The 17,526-nt window shown below is 35.3% G+C and overlaps 1 protein-coding gene across 2 annotated transcripts in view; it reads right to left on the bottom strand.

Annotated features, from left to right (window-relative positions):
* Positions 1-17,526, bottom strand: part of AGPS (alkylglycerone phosphate synthase) — a 157,678-nt gene that overhangs the window by 14,841 nt on the left and 125,311 nt on the right. For both annotated transcript variants that reach the window (XM_054478101.2, XM_054478102.2), the window contains exons 17-19: positions 15,053-15,142; positions 7,632-7,731; positions 5,157-5,214 (exon numbers count right to left, since the gene is read on the bottom strand). In XM_054478101.2, coding sequence (XP_054334076.2) covers positions 5,157-5,214; positions 7,632-7,731; positions 15,053-15,142 — 248 coding nt within the window. The remainder of the gene's footprint in view (positions 1-5,156; positions 5,215-7,631; positions 7,732-15,052; positions 15,143-17,526) is intronic.

Raw genomic sequence — 17,526 nt, 5'->3', positions numbered from 1 at the left:
CAGGAGAATAGCTTGAACCCGGGAGGCAGAGTTTGCAGTGAGTGGAGATCACGCCATTGCACTCCAGCCTGGGCAACAAGAGCGAAACTCCATATCAAAAAAAAAAAAAAAAAAAGATTAATATGCAAGATTCAGAGCTATTTGAGAATTTGCAAAACTGTTCAAATTCTGTGAGCATTTATTTGGGCATGCACTTATCCACTCATTTAACATATTCATTGAGCATTTATGATGTAGAACTATGTAGAGCAGCCAGTCACTGTTTAGGGAGTGAGAAATACAGTGACAAACAAGATAAAGTCATTAACCTCAACGAATTTAATTCAAATGGGGAATAGAGAAACTACACAAGAGGACAGGGAAGATCCCTCTAAGAAGGTGACATTTTTATTAGAGACCTAAACAATGGTAGAAAGTGAGCCATGCAAATATCTGAAGGAGAGAACAAAAGAAAGAACATTATAAAAAGAGGGAACAAACAGCAAAGGCCTTGAATGGGAAAAGGGATTAGTACGTCTGAGGAATAGCAAGAAGGCCAATGCTGCTAGAGGTACAAAGTAATCAAAGATGAGGACAGAGAGAGGGATATACAATGTATCCTTGAAGGTCAGGATAAGGAGTTTTCATTTTGTTCTGAATGTGAGAAGAAACCATTGATTTTTTTAACAGATTAATCGAGCAGCAAGAGAAATGAGAACACAGTAGCAGAGTGGAAGAAAGACCAGTTAGGAGGCTACTGCAGAAGATAGTGATTGCAACTAGGGTAGTGGTGTAGAGGTGTTATCTTTTGATATCTGGGAGTTAGCATATAGATGGTCTTTTAAATTGTGAAACTTGAGATAATCATCAAATAAATGAGTGAATATAGAGAAATGAAGGTCTGAGGGCTGAGCCCTCGAAGACTCCAATATTTAGCAATTTAGAAGAGAAAAAAATAGAAAAGAGAAAGCATCTTCATTTTATCAGCATACCTAAAGTATGTTTTGTATTCAGACTTGTCAAGTTTCTTTTTCTAAGCACTAGAGAAAACCAGGTATTTCAGAGTCTGTTTCCATGCAGTCATATTTTGACCACATAGAAAATAAAAATACGAGAAATAGGATAGACATAAAAGATTTCTATTTAAATGAGGCAAAACCTCTAAATAAATTAATATGCCATCAAACCTTGCTAGATTCAAGTTCAAGCCAATAATTCCTAAAAATGAATTATTTCACCAAATTGGGAGTCTTCAATAAAAGAAGTCCTATAAACCTAGAACCTGAAAAATGCACATAACTTATACACATAGCTTTAATGTAACATGATATGACCGCCATTTGTTCTATTACCTGATACTGCTGACATGTTAGGAACCTACAATCAGGAAGTATAAAAGCAACCAGAAAGTAAAATTGACTTATGGGAAAGAACTGAGAAAACAATAAAAATATCTATTATGAGGAAATTAAAATTTTAATTCACTAAAGAAACAGATTTTATATTTTAAAAGAAAAATAGTAATGTATAATATTTATTTTCCTTTTATTGATTGATTGAGACAGGGACTTGCTCTGTCACCCAGGCTGGAGTGCAATGATGTGATCACGGCTCACTGCAACCTCAACCTCCCAGGGTCAAGCAATCCTCCTACCTCAGCCTCCTGAGTAGCTGGGATTACAGGTACACGCTACCATGCCCAGTTAAGTTTTGTATTTTTTGTAGAGACGGGGTTTTGCCATGTTGCCCAGACTGGTCTCGAACTCCTGAGCTTAAGCAATCCACCCGCCTCGGCCTCCCAAAGTGTTGCGATTACAGGTGTGAGCTCCCATGCCCAGCCTATATACATTAAAAAAAAAATTAATTACATGTCTCTTCTCAAAGCCTGTCATTTTCAATCTTTTTAGATTTTACTCATTCCAGACACTTTAGGCTTTTAATTAAGAGGACAAGGATACTAAGGCAGGAAGACCTAAGTTCAAATACAAATTCTGGCACTAACAATTATTACTGATTTTTGGGCCAGTTACTTTATATTCAGAACCTTAGCATCTTCATGTGAAAGACAGGAATAATATCTATTCCACTGCATTAAGCAGAATTAAAGGAGGTTAACTGTGCAGAACACCTAGGCAAATATTTACAGCTTTATAAATGTTAATTCTCTTCCTTTATTCTATCCCCTTTCTCTTCACTGTTTCAGCATCTATAGCATTTACATGTTTATTAAAGGCATCTTTTGAATGTTCTTCAAAGAAAAGGGCAGACTCTTACCTTAAAGTAGCAATAATATAATCCCATCAGTTTTTGTCAGTAGCTTTTGAAATCGTGTAATATTTTATTCTACTGGACTATAAGGCCCTTCATGGGAACGATTGCCATTCTTTGAAACCATACTGTCTAGTAGACCAGTAGTACTTATAATATGGAAAACAGATTATACAACATTAAAAGGTATTAAGCATACTTTGTATCAAAAAATATAACAAGCACTTTGGGAGGCTGAGGTGGGCGGATCATCTGAGATCAGGAGTTCGAGACCAGCCTGGCCAACATGGTGAAACCCCATCTCTACTAAAAATACAGGAATTAGCCATGCACTGTGGCGCATGCCTGTAATCCCAGCTACTCAGGAGGCTGAAGCATGAGAATCACTTGAACCTGGGAGGCGGTGGTTGCAGTGAGCCAAGATCGCACCGCTGCACTCCCAGCCTGGGTGATAAAGTGAGACTCAGTATCAAAAAAAAAAAAAAAAAAAAGATAAGAAATTATTTACATTATTTGCTTTGTGATCAAGAATTGAATAAACATGATCTTATAAATTAACATTTTCTAACTATTTGTTAATTAACTTTTATTTCTGTGAATTGACTACTATAATGGACTATTACCATAGCTCTCACAAATGAAATCCAGGTTTCAAACAGATTTGCACTAGAGTTGGTTAATTCTATTATTTTAAATTTGTGCATATTTCCTTTTTTCTGTAATGACAGCTTTATGAATATATTATTTCAAGTATGTTTACACAGACTCTGTTAGAGCCTACCAAGAAGCTCTCAGTGTCTGGGGTATATCTGAACAAGTAAAATCAGCAGTTCTGCCATATTACACTTTCTGCATCTTACAAATAGACACTATTAGAGGGACTTGAATTTCATCATAGACCCTAAAGAAGCAAAGTCACTGGCCGAGGAAAAAACTGTTGGTTTGGTTTTCCTCTGTAATGCATGCAGTCATTTGGTCATTTCCAACTTCTAGAGAATTTCTGACACTGTATAAAGATTGAGTAAACTGAGAACATCATCCCACAATTAAGGAAACAGCTCATCTAATAACCAATTACCTAAAGAAAATTAAGCCTCTCTTTCCTTGTTATATATATGATTCAGCTGCTCTCTCCCTCTTGCAGAATCACTTCTCCCCCATATTTACCATTATAAACACAGAAACCACATTTCTTGATTTTAAAAGAGAAAGTAAACTATTGGCTGCTGACACATACCAAAGGGCAAATTTGTTGGCTACAGTGGGAAAATGTTAATTTTTCTTCGAACAAGTAATTATGGCTAAATCATTTTGCTTCTTCTCTCCCATGTAATCAAGTTAGACAAAGAACAAATGAATAATTCATGATATATTTATATATATTAAAGTTCCCTGAATATTAATAGTGTCATTTTGAAACAGAATAAAAAATATTTAAAATAATGTATATGGCTTTCTGAAAATTTTAAAGGAAGGTGCTAAAATCTAAGTATCTTTAAGTAACTCCTCATTCAAATTTCCAAAATTAGGTTTGGACTTTTAGAGTAATCGGAAGTTTTTAATTCCACTTGAGAGGTTTCTAATATTCATTTCCCTCCCTTTTCCATTTTTGTTATGCTAGCATTCATGAGAACCACCATCAAATGAAAGGAAAATAAATAGAAAAAGGAGAGAGGAGCATATTGTCTTCAATGCTATTGGCTAACTAAGTTAAAAATTTATTTCTGGGTGTTAAGAGAAAAGTATAGCAAAAGATTAAATTGACACAATGACTTTGGGAGCTGTCTATTTTATTCATCAACATTAGCAATCTTTTCCAGACCTTGCTGTAAGAATATGGTATGGACACACACCTTCCATAGTCCACTCCTTTTCCAACAGAATTCTTTCATTCATTCTGCATCAGTGTATGGAGGGTTGACTGGGGCTAAGCACTGTTCTAGGTGCTACCATATAGCAACAAACAAAACAAAAATTCCTGTCCTCATAGATTCTCACTTTTCAGTAGGAAGAGAAAATTTTAAAAAGTACAAATAGACAGCATATTAGATAATAAGTGCAATGAGTGAAAATTAAACAGGAAAAAAAAGGAGTCCAGAGCAGTTGAATTTTTAAATTAGGTGGTTACTGTCATTGTGCTTCCTAAAAACTATTTAAAAATCTACACATTTCTATTTTCCTAGCCATCAAATTATATTGAGGGATATATTAAGAACAAATTTCTATTCTACAGAACAAGTGGATAACCTCAAACATTGCCATTTTAATAACAGAATGGCCATTGTTTAAGTTTTAAAGGGTTGCCTCATTATTTTCATAAGCATGCTAGTAACAAAGATAGACATATTGTAATAATTTTTATTGGTGATATGATAAATTCTGACAACACTTGATACTTACCAAAATGACCACTAAGTAATAACAAAACAGCATTAAAACCTTGAAAAAAGATTTTTCTCATATACTGTCTTGATTAATTTGCTGAGCTTTGGGTGGGCAGAACAAACAGCTCTTCAATATATTATATAACTGATGACCAGCTACATTCCAATAGCGGCTGAAAACATTTATGTAGGTTTTCTTCCCCAACATCCTTTAAAAACCTTTGCTGTAATGGTCAAGTACCTCCCAGGCAAGCTGGGCTATTCTCTGATAACCTCTGAGGTCCCTGAGACCTCAGAAGGTTGGCTGGGCTCCATTTCTAGGCAGGCTTGTCAAAGTAAGCTTCTAGTGGCTACTACCACAACCTAACTATCTACCTCAGTAACAGCTATTTCAAAGACACAGAAACTTTAAAGAAACCTCAAGTACTCTCATATTATTCATACCATGTCTCTCCCTAGCATTTTACTGAACTGAATATTTTTTAAAGTAAGAATATTAGAAATTCTACTTCCAAAAAAGAATACCTCCATGGTGATGTGACAGGCTCCCTCCATTAGCAAGGATTTCTTCTCTAGCAGCTGCCTGTATTTGGAAACAACAAAACAAATTGTTGCTACTTAGATTTCATTTTGCAGTGAAAGAAAAAAGACCCAACTCCCAAAGGAGGCACATGTTTCCTGGGTTAAACAATAAACTAGAAGCCTAACTTTCCTCTTTTGGTCAAATGTGTTTAAAAAGCAATTAAATAAGTAGCCTAGCTTTGTAAGTTTTTTTCTAGTGAATAGTCACAATGTCTATAAAGATCACCTTGAGATTCTAGGGAAAAAAGATAAAATGACCATTCAGCACACTAAATTGTTAATAATATTAATAACTGCAAAGTTGTAAATGTAGAGTCAGGTTCTAATTAGTAACGAACATCTCTCATTATACCAACCATCATCACATACCATCTCATCATATACCAACAAAGTGACTAAAATTTACTGACTGCTTCCTATAAGTGTACCAGAAAAGTTCCAAGTAATTTGCCTGCAGTATCTCATTTTCAGTATAGCTTTATGAAATAACTACAATTACTCCCATTTCACAGATAAAATAAGGCTTAGATAGGTTAAATTATTTGCCTAATATCATATAGTGTGAATCAGAGTTATAAAGCTATTAGAGTCTTTATTAAACCTATTAGAAATCAACCATAAATGCCTTTATGGAGAACACTTCTTAGGTTAATGACTTGGGATAAATTACTTGTCAGTCTTATGGATACCTAAGAGTGAAAAGAAAAACCTCGTTTTACCCTAATATGTAAGGTCCTAACCAAGCTCCTTATAGAGGACACAGGTAAGAAAAGATAAACACTTGTAACAAAATATAGAATGATTAAAGAGCAGTGTAAAAAAGGATGACAGAAACTGGAATTGCCTTCAGTTCCTAATGATTCGTGAATACACAATGGCTACGAGGTAAAATATCTATAGTACCTGGGGCCTCTCAAAATTACTCAGTTGTGTATGTATAAACTATCAGGAGTTAGGCCAGGGTAGGAGAGGGCCCAGGTGGGACAGATGGACCACATCCCACTGCAAAGTAATCTATAAGAACCCTCAGCTGGGTGCGGCGGCTCACGCCTGTAATCGCAGCACTTTGGGAGGCCAAGGTGGGTGGATCACTTGAGGTCAGGAGTTCGAGACCAGCCTGGCCAACATGGTGAAACCCCGTCTCTACTAAAAATACAAAAAATTAGCCAGGCATGGTGGTGCACGCCTGTAAGTAATCCCAGCTACTCAGGAGGCTGAGACAGAAGAATTGCTTGAACCCAGGAGGCAGAGGTTACAGTGAGCCGAGATCACACCACTGCACTCCAGCCTGGGCAACAGAGTGAGACTTCATCTCCAAAAAACCCTCATTACTTAGGGTTTTCCGAATGAATCATACATATGCCATCCTCTGCTCTAAGAACTCATATCCTCTAACAAATTAATTTAAATAAAGCAATAGCTACTTGAGATCAGTAGCACTTAGAGACCAGCAGTTTGGACTGAGAAAGAAGGAGCAATTTCACTCTGTGGTACTGTACAGAAGAGACATTTGGGTAGCCAGAGGGCAACACTGAAGCAGCGAAAGGCTAAAGTGACAAAAAAGTACTCAGACTTTTGGGAATGATGAATATTATTCTGATTGGGGTGATGGTTTCACAGGTGTATACATATGTCAAAACTGTACACATTAAATATATACAGCTTATTGTATTTGAATTGTACTTCAAAAAAGCTGCTTAAAAAAAAAAAGAGGAGGCATAGGAGGAAGCCAACCAAACCCTTTCTATAGTTTGGGTCTAAAAGTGTGCTACTGAAATTAGCTTTAGCAGGTGTGCAATGCAGTTAAAAGAGCAGAACACCTGAGTTTTTAAGAAACCTCAGCTTCCCACAGGATCCTCCACACTCTAGTCTGTTTAGGCATACTCATAAGGAGAAATATTGGTTATCAAGAGAAAGCTTTATAAAAATAAACAGTTTGACACTCTTTAAGAAAGTAATAGAAACTGCTAGCTAATGAACCCAAAGCACCCACTTACAGCTGTAGCAGATAAAAAAATTACAAACCAGAATGTCATTACAACAACACAGACCAACGGCATTAGGGCTGCTGACCTCAACAGCAACTACCATGTGGAAATGAGTGGGCTGTGAAAGTGATATCTAAGATTCCTATATAGTTATTTAATTTAATGAATTCCTAATTGTTATTTAATTTAATCAGCTATTATGTACTGTAACAACCAAAGAATCACAGACTAGGTGTACAGTACATTAATTTTAGACTCACAATTCAGTACATAAGCCAGGACAACAAATATGCTTTTCATTTCTAAAGGCTAACAGCTGGGCAAACCATGTGTGATTAAAGAGACTCAAATTAAAATTCATAAATTGACAGTAAAATTTATTGAAATTAATCAACAGCTGTAAAAGCTATATGCAGGTATGCAAAATTACCTCAGTTTGTTCAAACACGGTCAGTGGGTCACTAATTCCCCTGTAGTTAAAGGCAAAATAGAAGTAGATACATGCACCTGCATCGTAAGTCTGAGTCACCCTAAAAAACAAACAAAATCCCCACAGGGGCTTTAAGTTAAGTGAAATCAGATTTAACATCTAGAAACTTAAAGGCAAGATGACCCAAATGATTAGTTTAAGATATAATCTCAGTTTCTTCCCAGCCTCTACTCCATGGAAGGAATACACATTGGCTTGCTTTAGAGTTGTCTGCCAAAACAGGTGAACTGATGACGCAGTGCAAAACAAGAATTTTACCTTCACTGAAGTACCAAATTAGTCATTATAGGTACATATTCAATCTTTTTCATGTCTGTCCCATGTTACTAAAACTTCTATTGGGAAATAACACAAAAACTTTTACACGTTGTATCAGCATTTTATGATGAAATGCCATTTTCACTGATTTTATTGTTTTGTTATCTAGAAGTAATGAGAACTATCAGCAGCATGTGTGAAAACAATATATATATAGTCACGTAAGTATGAGTATTCACTGTTTTAAATTGCATAATCAAAATAACATTTAACAAAATTACTTAAAAACATACATATCTTGACAATAAAAGTAACACTAACTTTTTCTCTTTCTGCTATTTAACAAATTTGATGCACAATTAAGTTCTTCATGTGACTTGTATAAGACAAAATTTGAGGCACTTCCATACTACAAATAGTACAACTCCATTACTTTTCAAGAGCATGTTTTCCTGCCAAAGGACAACACAATGAGGTCCATATGTGCAAGTGAAAACTATATTTTGTACTGCCACAGTAAACAGATGTGATGCAAAACATCTTCCCCTTGAAAAAGGCAAAATTAGACTCAAAACAAGAAACTTGGTTCCTTTCATTGGCTCCGTCACTGCTGAGGATAGGAACATGAAGTGCATAGAATACATATGGACATGCAAACACTGACTAAAGTCAATTTTCATTATTAAAAAAATCCATATTGATAAAGAATGGGCAAATTATAATCTCTTCAAAGTACATTAAGTCCTCTTGTCAGGCGTGTGAATCAGAGCAACTACATCTTAAATAGGAGCTGGGTAAAATGAGGCTGAAACCTACCTACTGGGCTGCATTCCCAGACAGTTAAGCCATTCTAAGTCACAAGATGAGACAGGAAGTCAGCACAAGATACAGGTCATAAAGACCTTGCTGATAAAACAGGTTTCAGTAAAGAAGCCAGCTAAATCCCACCAAAACCAAGATGGCCAGGAGAGTGACCTCTGGTCATCCTCACTGCTACACCTACACTCCCACCAGTGACATGTCAGTTTACAAATGCCATGGCAACATCAGGAAGTTACCCTATATGGTCTAAAAAGGGGAGGCATGAATAATCTACTCCTTGTTTAGCTTATCATCAAGAAACAACCATAAAAATGGGCAATCAGCAGCCCTTGGGGCAGCTCTGTCTATGGAGTAGTCATTCTTTTATTCCTTTACTTTCTTGATAAACTTGCTTTCACTTTGCACTGTGGACTTGCCCTGAATTCTTTCTTGTGTGAGATCCAAGAACCTTCTCTTGAGGTCTGGATCATCCCGGGACCCTTTTCCTGTCACACTCTGGCAACAATATTATGAACTCATCATTTGTTTGGATTCTCCTGGCTCAACAGACTTAAAGATTCTGGGTAGAAAAAAAGCAAATCACTGCAATTGAGACCAAAACAAAGACACTGTTCAGTTCTGGCTATAACTTTAAAAATAAATGACAATAAAATAAATATCAATAATATTTTTTTCTACACAGATAATTTAAATGCACTAGAAGAAACTCTTCTAAGCTGTATATAGCCAAAATATGACATAGTCTAAAGATACAGAATGACAAACAAGATTGAAGAATGCTGAGAGAACATACAGACAGACACCATCAATTAGCTTATGCAGCTTAGAAATCAGTCTATACAAAGAATAAGAAAATTGGGATAGGTCAGATTGGGAAAAGTGTTCTGGAAAGGCATACCTAAATGGAGACTGACAAAGAAACATAAGATATTGTTCTAGGTAAAACAAATGCCAATATTACTAAGATATAGGAGAAATCAATCAGGAGATAACAAAGGAGAGTAGAAAAAGCTAGACATCCATGAGTAGAGGAACCAGATGGACAAAAAGATTAAGGGAACAAAGCAGGGAAAAATGAGTTGAAAATAACTACAATTCTGATATCAGGAATAAGAAAAACCAAAGAACTTGAGGAAGAAACCAATATGAAAGGAGCAATGGCTATCACTGCTGTGAAAGCTTGAGGAGACGTACCTTCACTCAGGACCAACTCTACAGAACACAGATCCTCTGTGGCACAGAGACCTGCTTTTCTTTCTCCCTAGGCCTCATATCTTCTCACATGCTACTCACCTTGCCTCAATCACTGACTCTTCCTAAGTATGTGCGCCCATTTTCTTCCTCTTCAAAAACCTACTTTCCCAGATCAAAAGGACACAGAAGCCAACTTAAAAAAACTCCCAATAGCCACACTGGGAAAATCTGAGCAACAAAGTGAACACTGACAATAATGGCTATATTCCAGAGAATAAAATCTGGAATATTTTATTCTATCTAGTGGCAAGGGGTGGGGGGTGGGCAGAAAAAGAGAGGAGAGGAAAGCTCTTCTTCACAGTGAATTCCAATTGATAAATGTAAAATGAATGATTAAAATAGAAAATCACCATTTACAAGTATCACAATAATAACTGTTGTAATCAAGAAACAACAGTGGGATATCGATGTGATTAGGAGATGGTATAAGAAACAGGATATTTGCATAGTCTCAAAGTTTCTCCCCATAAGGTTTCTGGGTTTTTTTTTTGTTTTTTTTTTTTTTTTTGGAGACGTAGTTTCGCTCTTGTTGCCCAGGCTGGAGTGTAGTGGTGCTATCTTGGCTCACTGCAACCTCCATCTCCCAGGTTCAAGCGATTCTCCTACCTCAGCCTCCCAAATTGCTGGGATTACAGGCACCTGCCACCATACCTGGCTAATTTTTTTGTATTTTTAGTAGAGACGGGGTTTCATCATGTTGGCCAGGCTGGTCTCGAACTCCTGACCTCAAGTGATCCACCCACCTCAGCCTCCCAAAATACTGGTATTACAGGTGTGAGCCACTGTGCCCAGCCATAAGATATTTTTTTAAATACAAAGGGAAAAAACAGTAATTGTAGAGTGGAGAAACCTGGCAGGTACCACCCGAACCAAGTAGTCTAAGTTAATGTCACCAATAATGAGACTTAATAAATATCATGCTTCTTCTGATATGATCTACCATGAAGAGCACTTCACTATCACTTCTGAGGTAATCTTGCTGAAATGTGTAACTTGAGAAAACATCAGACAAATTCAAACTGAGAGATGTTTTACAAGATAACTGGCCAGTATTCTTCAAATGTATGAAGGTTATGAAAGATAAAGATATCAGTGGGACAAATGATAAAGAAAGATTTGTGAGTTAGGTAATCATATTGAAACAACACTAATTTTTTGATTTTGATAATCATACTATAATTACATGAGATATCAGCACTTGAGGAAGATGAGTAAAGGGTACACAGGAACTATTTGTACAATACTATTTTTTTTTAAGTCTAGTTACACCTCCCCCAAAATTAGAAATTTAAAAGCAATGTAAATGTTTCTCCAATTGGCCCATCTCCATCAAGAGGGATTCTTTTTTTAAAAAACTAAGTATACTGCACTTAAAGTCAGTCTCTAAACAGACCAGATGAAACGTGGTGATCAGTTAAGTTTTCCAAACTCCCTCAAAGTTAAAAGAAATAAGTATGAGATATGAGAATTAAAAACTAAGAAATGGGAGAAATGTCCAAATACCAAATATGATCAGACTGAGTGAAATATAGCATCTTCACTAAGTTTACATTAATAATTAGTAAGCCTTTGGAAAACAAACAGGATGATTGTACCAAATGCAGTGACACAGCCTTAAAATACTATGACTCAATATTTATACATGTTGAATGTGTATATACAAAAGATATCAAGAATGTTAGATTATTAAATCATATATATATCTGAGCTTTCAAAATGCAATTAGGAAAGCATTTAAAAGGGAGGTAAGGTAATCATAGTCAAATCTCCATATGCAATTTACAGAGGCTCCCACAAAGAATTTAATTTAACAGAAGGAACAAATGCAGAGGAAATACTCTTTTTACTACACAATACAAATAGAATCTAATCTACAATTTTAATCGCCTTTTAGGCCAAATGTTAGGTGCCTCAGAACAGAAGAAATGAACTGTTTAACAATGCTACTGTCAATTTGCCAGCTGTGTTTCTCTTCTAGTGTTAATTCATCCTCATAAAAAAAGATCCCTTGAATATTTACATTTTAAGTACCAGATATACAAAGTTGAAGAAACAACGGAGAACCATTTTAACTACAAGGGCACTATCATTAGGAATAACCAAATTCAAATAAAGTGTGAAGGATAAATGAATGAAATGAACTTACAGAAATTAGTAAAATATATATCACTCATAAAAGAATCACTAACATTCATAAATAGATGTAACTAAATATTAACAGAGCATTATCATCTTTCAACAAATCCAGCATCTATGTATTACACAGTTCAGTTTTCAGTAGATGAACAGATTACTGAAGTCATAACAAAGCGTGATGGGCCTGATTGATTAGTATCTCAGACAAGTCCAAATAATGAAAAACACCTTCTGGAATACCTTAATTTGGGTCCATTTCAGAAAGTGACTTAGATCTAACACCTTTTACAATAGATCAACTCTATCATTTAAGACACTTAAACACTAACCTCTTTCAAAATCATCTGGACAAGTAATAGCGTGGTTGTCAAAGTCACTACATTATACTTTAATTAAAAAAAATTTTTTTGTGCTCTCTACTTTTTGGAGTACTTTATTTGTATTAGACTCAATGACTAGCAATTACTTCCCATATAACTTCTTCAGAAAAGTCTGGACTGGAATTTCCATTCCAATGTACAAAGTACATTTTAATGGACAAAAATGAATAAATGAACTCAATAAATGTACCCTACACCTGAGTTATTTTTCTTAGGATCCTTGATTTTAAATAGATCCATAATTATTTTTAAATAACTTTGGAACAGCTTTGTAAAATGTTATTTCAACTTTGATTTTAGGTATAGGGGGTCTATGCGCACGTTTGTTAAGTGGGAATATTGCGTGATGCTGAGGTTTGGAGTATGGATCTTATCACCCAGGTAGTGAGCATAGCACCTGATAAAAAACTGGTTTAAAAAATACATCTCACATATTCAACATGGAACAATCTCCTTAGCCACTACTAAGCAGGTCAAATCAAACTAAACTGAAATCAAATTCTAATTAAATGTTAGTTTAATCAAGTATGAGCCATAAGAACTATAGAAGTCTTATTTATCAAAGCCACTCAAGTAACTAGGCTTTGCATATTCTAACTGGTTTTATAAGATGGTCACAGAAACTGAACATATAAGCTTTTATAGGAAAACCATTCTTAAAACACAGCTACTGCTATTTAATAAAAATGACATATGGCCAATTCAGTCTAAATATACTAATTCTACCTATCTACAATACAGAATGAAGATTCTTAGGCCTCATGAATACATTCTGAAGAACCTAGATTTAAGTGTAATTACAGAATGTGCCCTAAGGCTTCTGCCTTACTGATTACTTCCTAATCATTTTCCATAGGTAGTGGTTTATCACGATAGTTTCATAATGTTACAGCGGGGGTGGGGTTCTTAAGAGATGTTGAACAGGAACTTGGGGGCAGAAGGAAGAAGGGGGAAGGGTAAAATCTATTAAGTTACCATTTGACAAAACAAAGGAATAAAAATTTCTCAACTACACAAGAATAGATTTGACTATCTAAAATGTTTCAAAATCTAATGGTAACAAATAGTTTTTGGATTATTATGTCTGATTTGTTTTCCGGATTACAATAAAAGAGAGCTGACTGTCTGCTAAAAGACTGGGCTATCAAGAGAAAAATGAAGCATCAGTTTGGGTTGATAATATAAACACAAAAATTTTTGTCTTAGATTTTAAGGACTTTAAGATAAAAGGTGCATTGTTAAAGATACCCCCAAATTTAAAATAAATTAAAAGTAACATGACATTCTTACACCCACTGTCAACATTAGCTTAATCCCATTGTAAGCTTTTTACTACAGAGAACAAGACCTGTCTTTGCCCTTCCTGGCAGATATCTCGAATGCCCAGCAAATAATCTCTAAAATCTACTTTTTCAGCTTTTATAATCTCTGATCCTATCATCAGTGTACTTGTTTAAAACATGTTAATATACAGATGACTTGGTACTTTCTGCAAGGCTTGTTAAACCTGGACAGTCTCTCCCACACAGAAGCAGAAACGACTACTTTAAGGAGATCCTTTTGATTGAAATGAACATTTAAGGTGTAAGAAAAATGCTTTCCTCAGATCTCATGTTAAAATTTTACTTTCTTACCTTGCAGAAGTGCAATTTAGCAAATTCTAAAGGGTATCTCTTCCCAATGGGAACAATAAGGAAAACTAAGAAACACAACACTAGTACTAGGAAAGTACAAGATAAGACAATGGAAAAGATAGAGAAAAGACAAAAACAAAGACACACACACACACACAATTAGCAGTTTAAAGAATACAGAAATATTTCTAGTCTTGGAAAACAAATATATGCAAATTATCATGCTATAAGGAGCAAGTAGGCTTAACAACCGAATGCCTTAATGAGGACTTGTCATTGGAAAGGAAAGGGAAATATACAAATTTTCCTTACTAACACTAGTATGGATTATCTACCTCAAGCTTAATGTAATTATGTCAAAACAATACTACAGCAGAACCTAACAGTTTTTTCATATGCTTTCTCATTTCATTTTCACAACAGTCCCATGTAGAAATGGCATTACCACTATTTTACTGATAATATTAGAGCTTGAAGAGATTAAATTACTAGTAAATAACAAAACACTGCCTTCACTCTTCAGTCATGTTGACTATGTATATAATTTATAATTTCTTGACTATATAATTTATAGTTTCAGTGAGTAGAGTAGTCCTCTTCTTTTTCCAGGAGTCCAGACACCTGGCTCTTCACTGCCATGCCACCCAGATGGTGGGGAAGGCTTACTCACAGAAGGGTGTCCTACTCCTAAAAGGCTCAGGACTGCTGTAAAATTCCAGTGGCACAATCCTAACAAGGTGGTAAGTGAAGGTTAGGAAAGCTGGCCAAATGTAATAGACTGAAGCTTTTTCTCAGCTGGAAAATTATATTTCCCCCACTGATTTAAAAAAACATTTTTTTCAGAATAAGAAGTATAAGAACAATTTTTAAAACTTACCTGCATGTAGAAAAAGGAGCAAATTGAACACCCTTCTCTTTGCATTCCCTTGTTATTCTTTCTTTTACATTTCTACAGAGATCTACCACCCTAAAAAAAGATAAATGAATACAATATTAAGTTTTCAACTGAGAACTACACAAATGCTAATAAACGTTGGTTAATCTGGCATCATTCAAGTCTGACATTTTCTTAGCTAAAGCTTTCATAGTTGTCCTTTCAAGAATGGAAAAGAGCCCTGATCACTCAAATTGAGCCCTCCATTACTAACTTCAAAAAGAGGAAAGTTTTTTCTTTTTTTGACTTAAGGAAAACAGAAAGTCACAAGAACATACTCAAGTCTCCTGAATGCGGTTTCCTACACTTAGGAAAGCCTGATTTCAAAATCAATTTGATTATAAGATTTTAAGAGCTTTAAAAAAAGCTATAAAGATGTTAATGAAAATTCAATTCTAGGTTACAGGAATACCAATCTTTACCCATGTCTAAGAAGTTTTCCTTAATTTAGAAATAATTCAGGCTGGGTGCAGTGGCTCACACCTGTTATCCCAGCACTTTGGGAAGCCGAGGCCAGAGGACTGCTTGAGCCCAGGAGTTTGAGACTAGCCTGGGCAACAGTGAGACCCTATCTCTACAAAATATTAAAAAATTATCCAGGCATGGTGGCACGCACCTGTAGTCCCAGCTACTCAGGAGGCTGAGGTGGAAGAATTGCCGGAGCCCAGGAGGGCAGGACTACAGTGAGCCACGGTTGCGCCACTGCATTCCAGCCTGGGTAACAGAACAAGACTCTGTCTCAAATAAAATAATAATAATAATAATAATGATTCAATTAATAATCATGATGTTACTAGCCTGGGCAATATAGTGAGACCTTGTCTCTACTAAAAATCAAAAAAATTAGTTGGGCAAGGTGGCGCATGTCTGTAGTCCCAGCTACTTTGGAGGCTGAGGCAAGAGGACTGCTTGAGCCTGGGAGGTTGAGGTTTCAGTTAGCCAACATTGCACTACTGCACGCCAGCCTGGGCAACAGAGCACTGTCTTTCAAAAGAAATTATAATCATGATGTTATATCAAATGTTCGATAGCTTTCTCGCAAGCTGAAATCCAATTTGACAAAGATCTACTGAAGACAAACTGTGTAAAGTATTAATGTGCTATGCTGGACTATTCGATATTAAAGTCCCATTTTATTCCCCAATAAATATCCTGGCCACATAATGACACCGAGTCTGTGTTTTAAACCTTGATTTGTTTAGCATCATGAGACTTGAAATGACACCAGAAAAACTCAAAAGGTTGGCTTATCTCTAGTCTCAAGACGCAGACTTGACTGTATGAGAACCAATTTGATAAAAACAGTAGCATTTAAACAGATCACACTTTATAAAAGTTATCCATATTGTCAATAAGAACAAACAGTATATGATTAAAATATAAATACAAAAAGGGCTTCAGTGTCTTATTAGCATGTCAAATTTTTTATTTTTATGAGTACAGTATCTAGAAGTTTTATAAATTCTAATCTTATAAAACAATGTTCTTAAGTTCTTTAATTTACGAGAGTTGCAGGTATACATGACTTATCAATGTTATCTATGCATCACTTATGCATGGCAAGGATGCACGTTTGAAAAATATCTCATAAAACATTTAGATGACCGATATTTAATATGTCTTTATTTTGAATATATACCTTATAAAACAAATCTTTAAATATAAATAAAATCTATTAAGCTTTAACATTTACAAGAGTTAATGTATATTACAAATTTATAAAAGTAGTAAGTTCTTTTTTTTGGAACAAGTTCTTTATGTTGGCTCTAGAAAATGAAATTTAAATGCTACAGCTAAGTAGTCTAAAAAAAACTAAGAATACAATCATCTGCTGTTACAGTCCTTTGCGAGTTATGCCACTGAGTTTAAATGCACTTAAATGTATCCAATCATCTTAAACACAATAGTAAACAGGAAAATATTAAGAGCTCCTTATATCTAAACCCTCACTGATAGCTGAATAATGAAAAGGAGATGGAGAAAGGACCAGACTGAACAGTTATAACCCACAATGGGACACTTTCAGTAAATGATTTTTAGGGAAAGGTTTCTGAAAGTATTCTCTCACAGAATTTGATCAAAGGCTAACACAGTCCACTTGGATCAATCCTTTTATAGGACAGAAACATAACTGCATACTTTCAAATTCTTACTTAATAGCAAATTTAACACTTGACCATTTCCTCCCTGAAAAAAACTTCCCTGGGGCTTTTTCACATCATTGGATTACCTCTACATCCTCTAGATATTATTATTAAATACACTTTGCCACCTTTTGTTTTGTTTGTAACCTTAAATGTTGAGGTTCCCTGGACCTCTTTCTTAGGCCTTCTTTTTTTTCCTTCACTCCATACTATCTATAAGTGTTTGTATCCACTTTCTTAGTTTTAATCAGAAGACTCGCTGGTGTCTCCAAA

The sequence above is a fragment of the Pongo pygmaeus genome, chromosome 11, assembly GCF_028885625.2.
Source record: "Pongo pygmaeus isolate AG05252 chromosome 11, NHGRI_mPonPyg2-v2.0_pri, whole genome shotgun sequence".
In the NCBI taxonomy this organism is placed as follows: Eukaryota; Metazoa; Chordata; class Mammalia; order Primates; family Hominidae; genus Pongo; species Pongo pygmaeus.
Note: the sequence above shows the minus strand (reverse complement) of the source record. Positions and strands in the feature narration are given on the sequence as shown.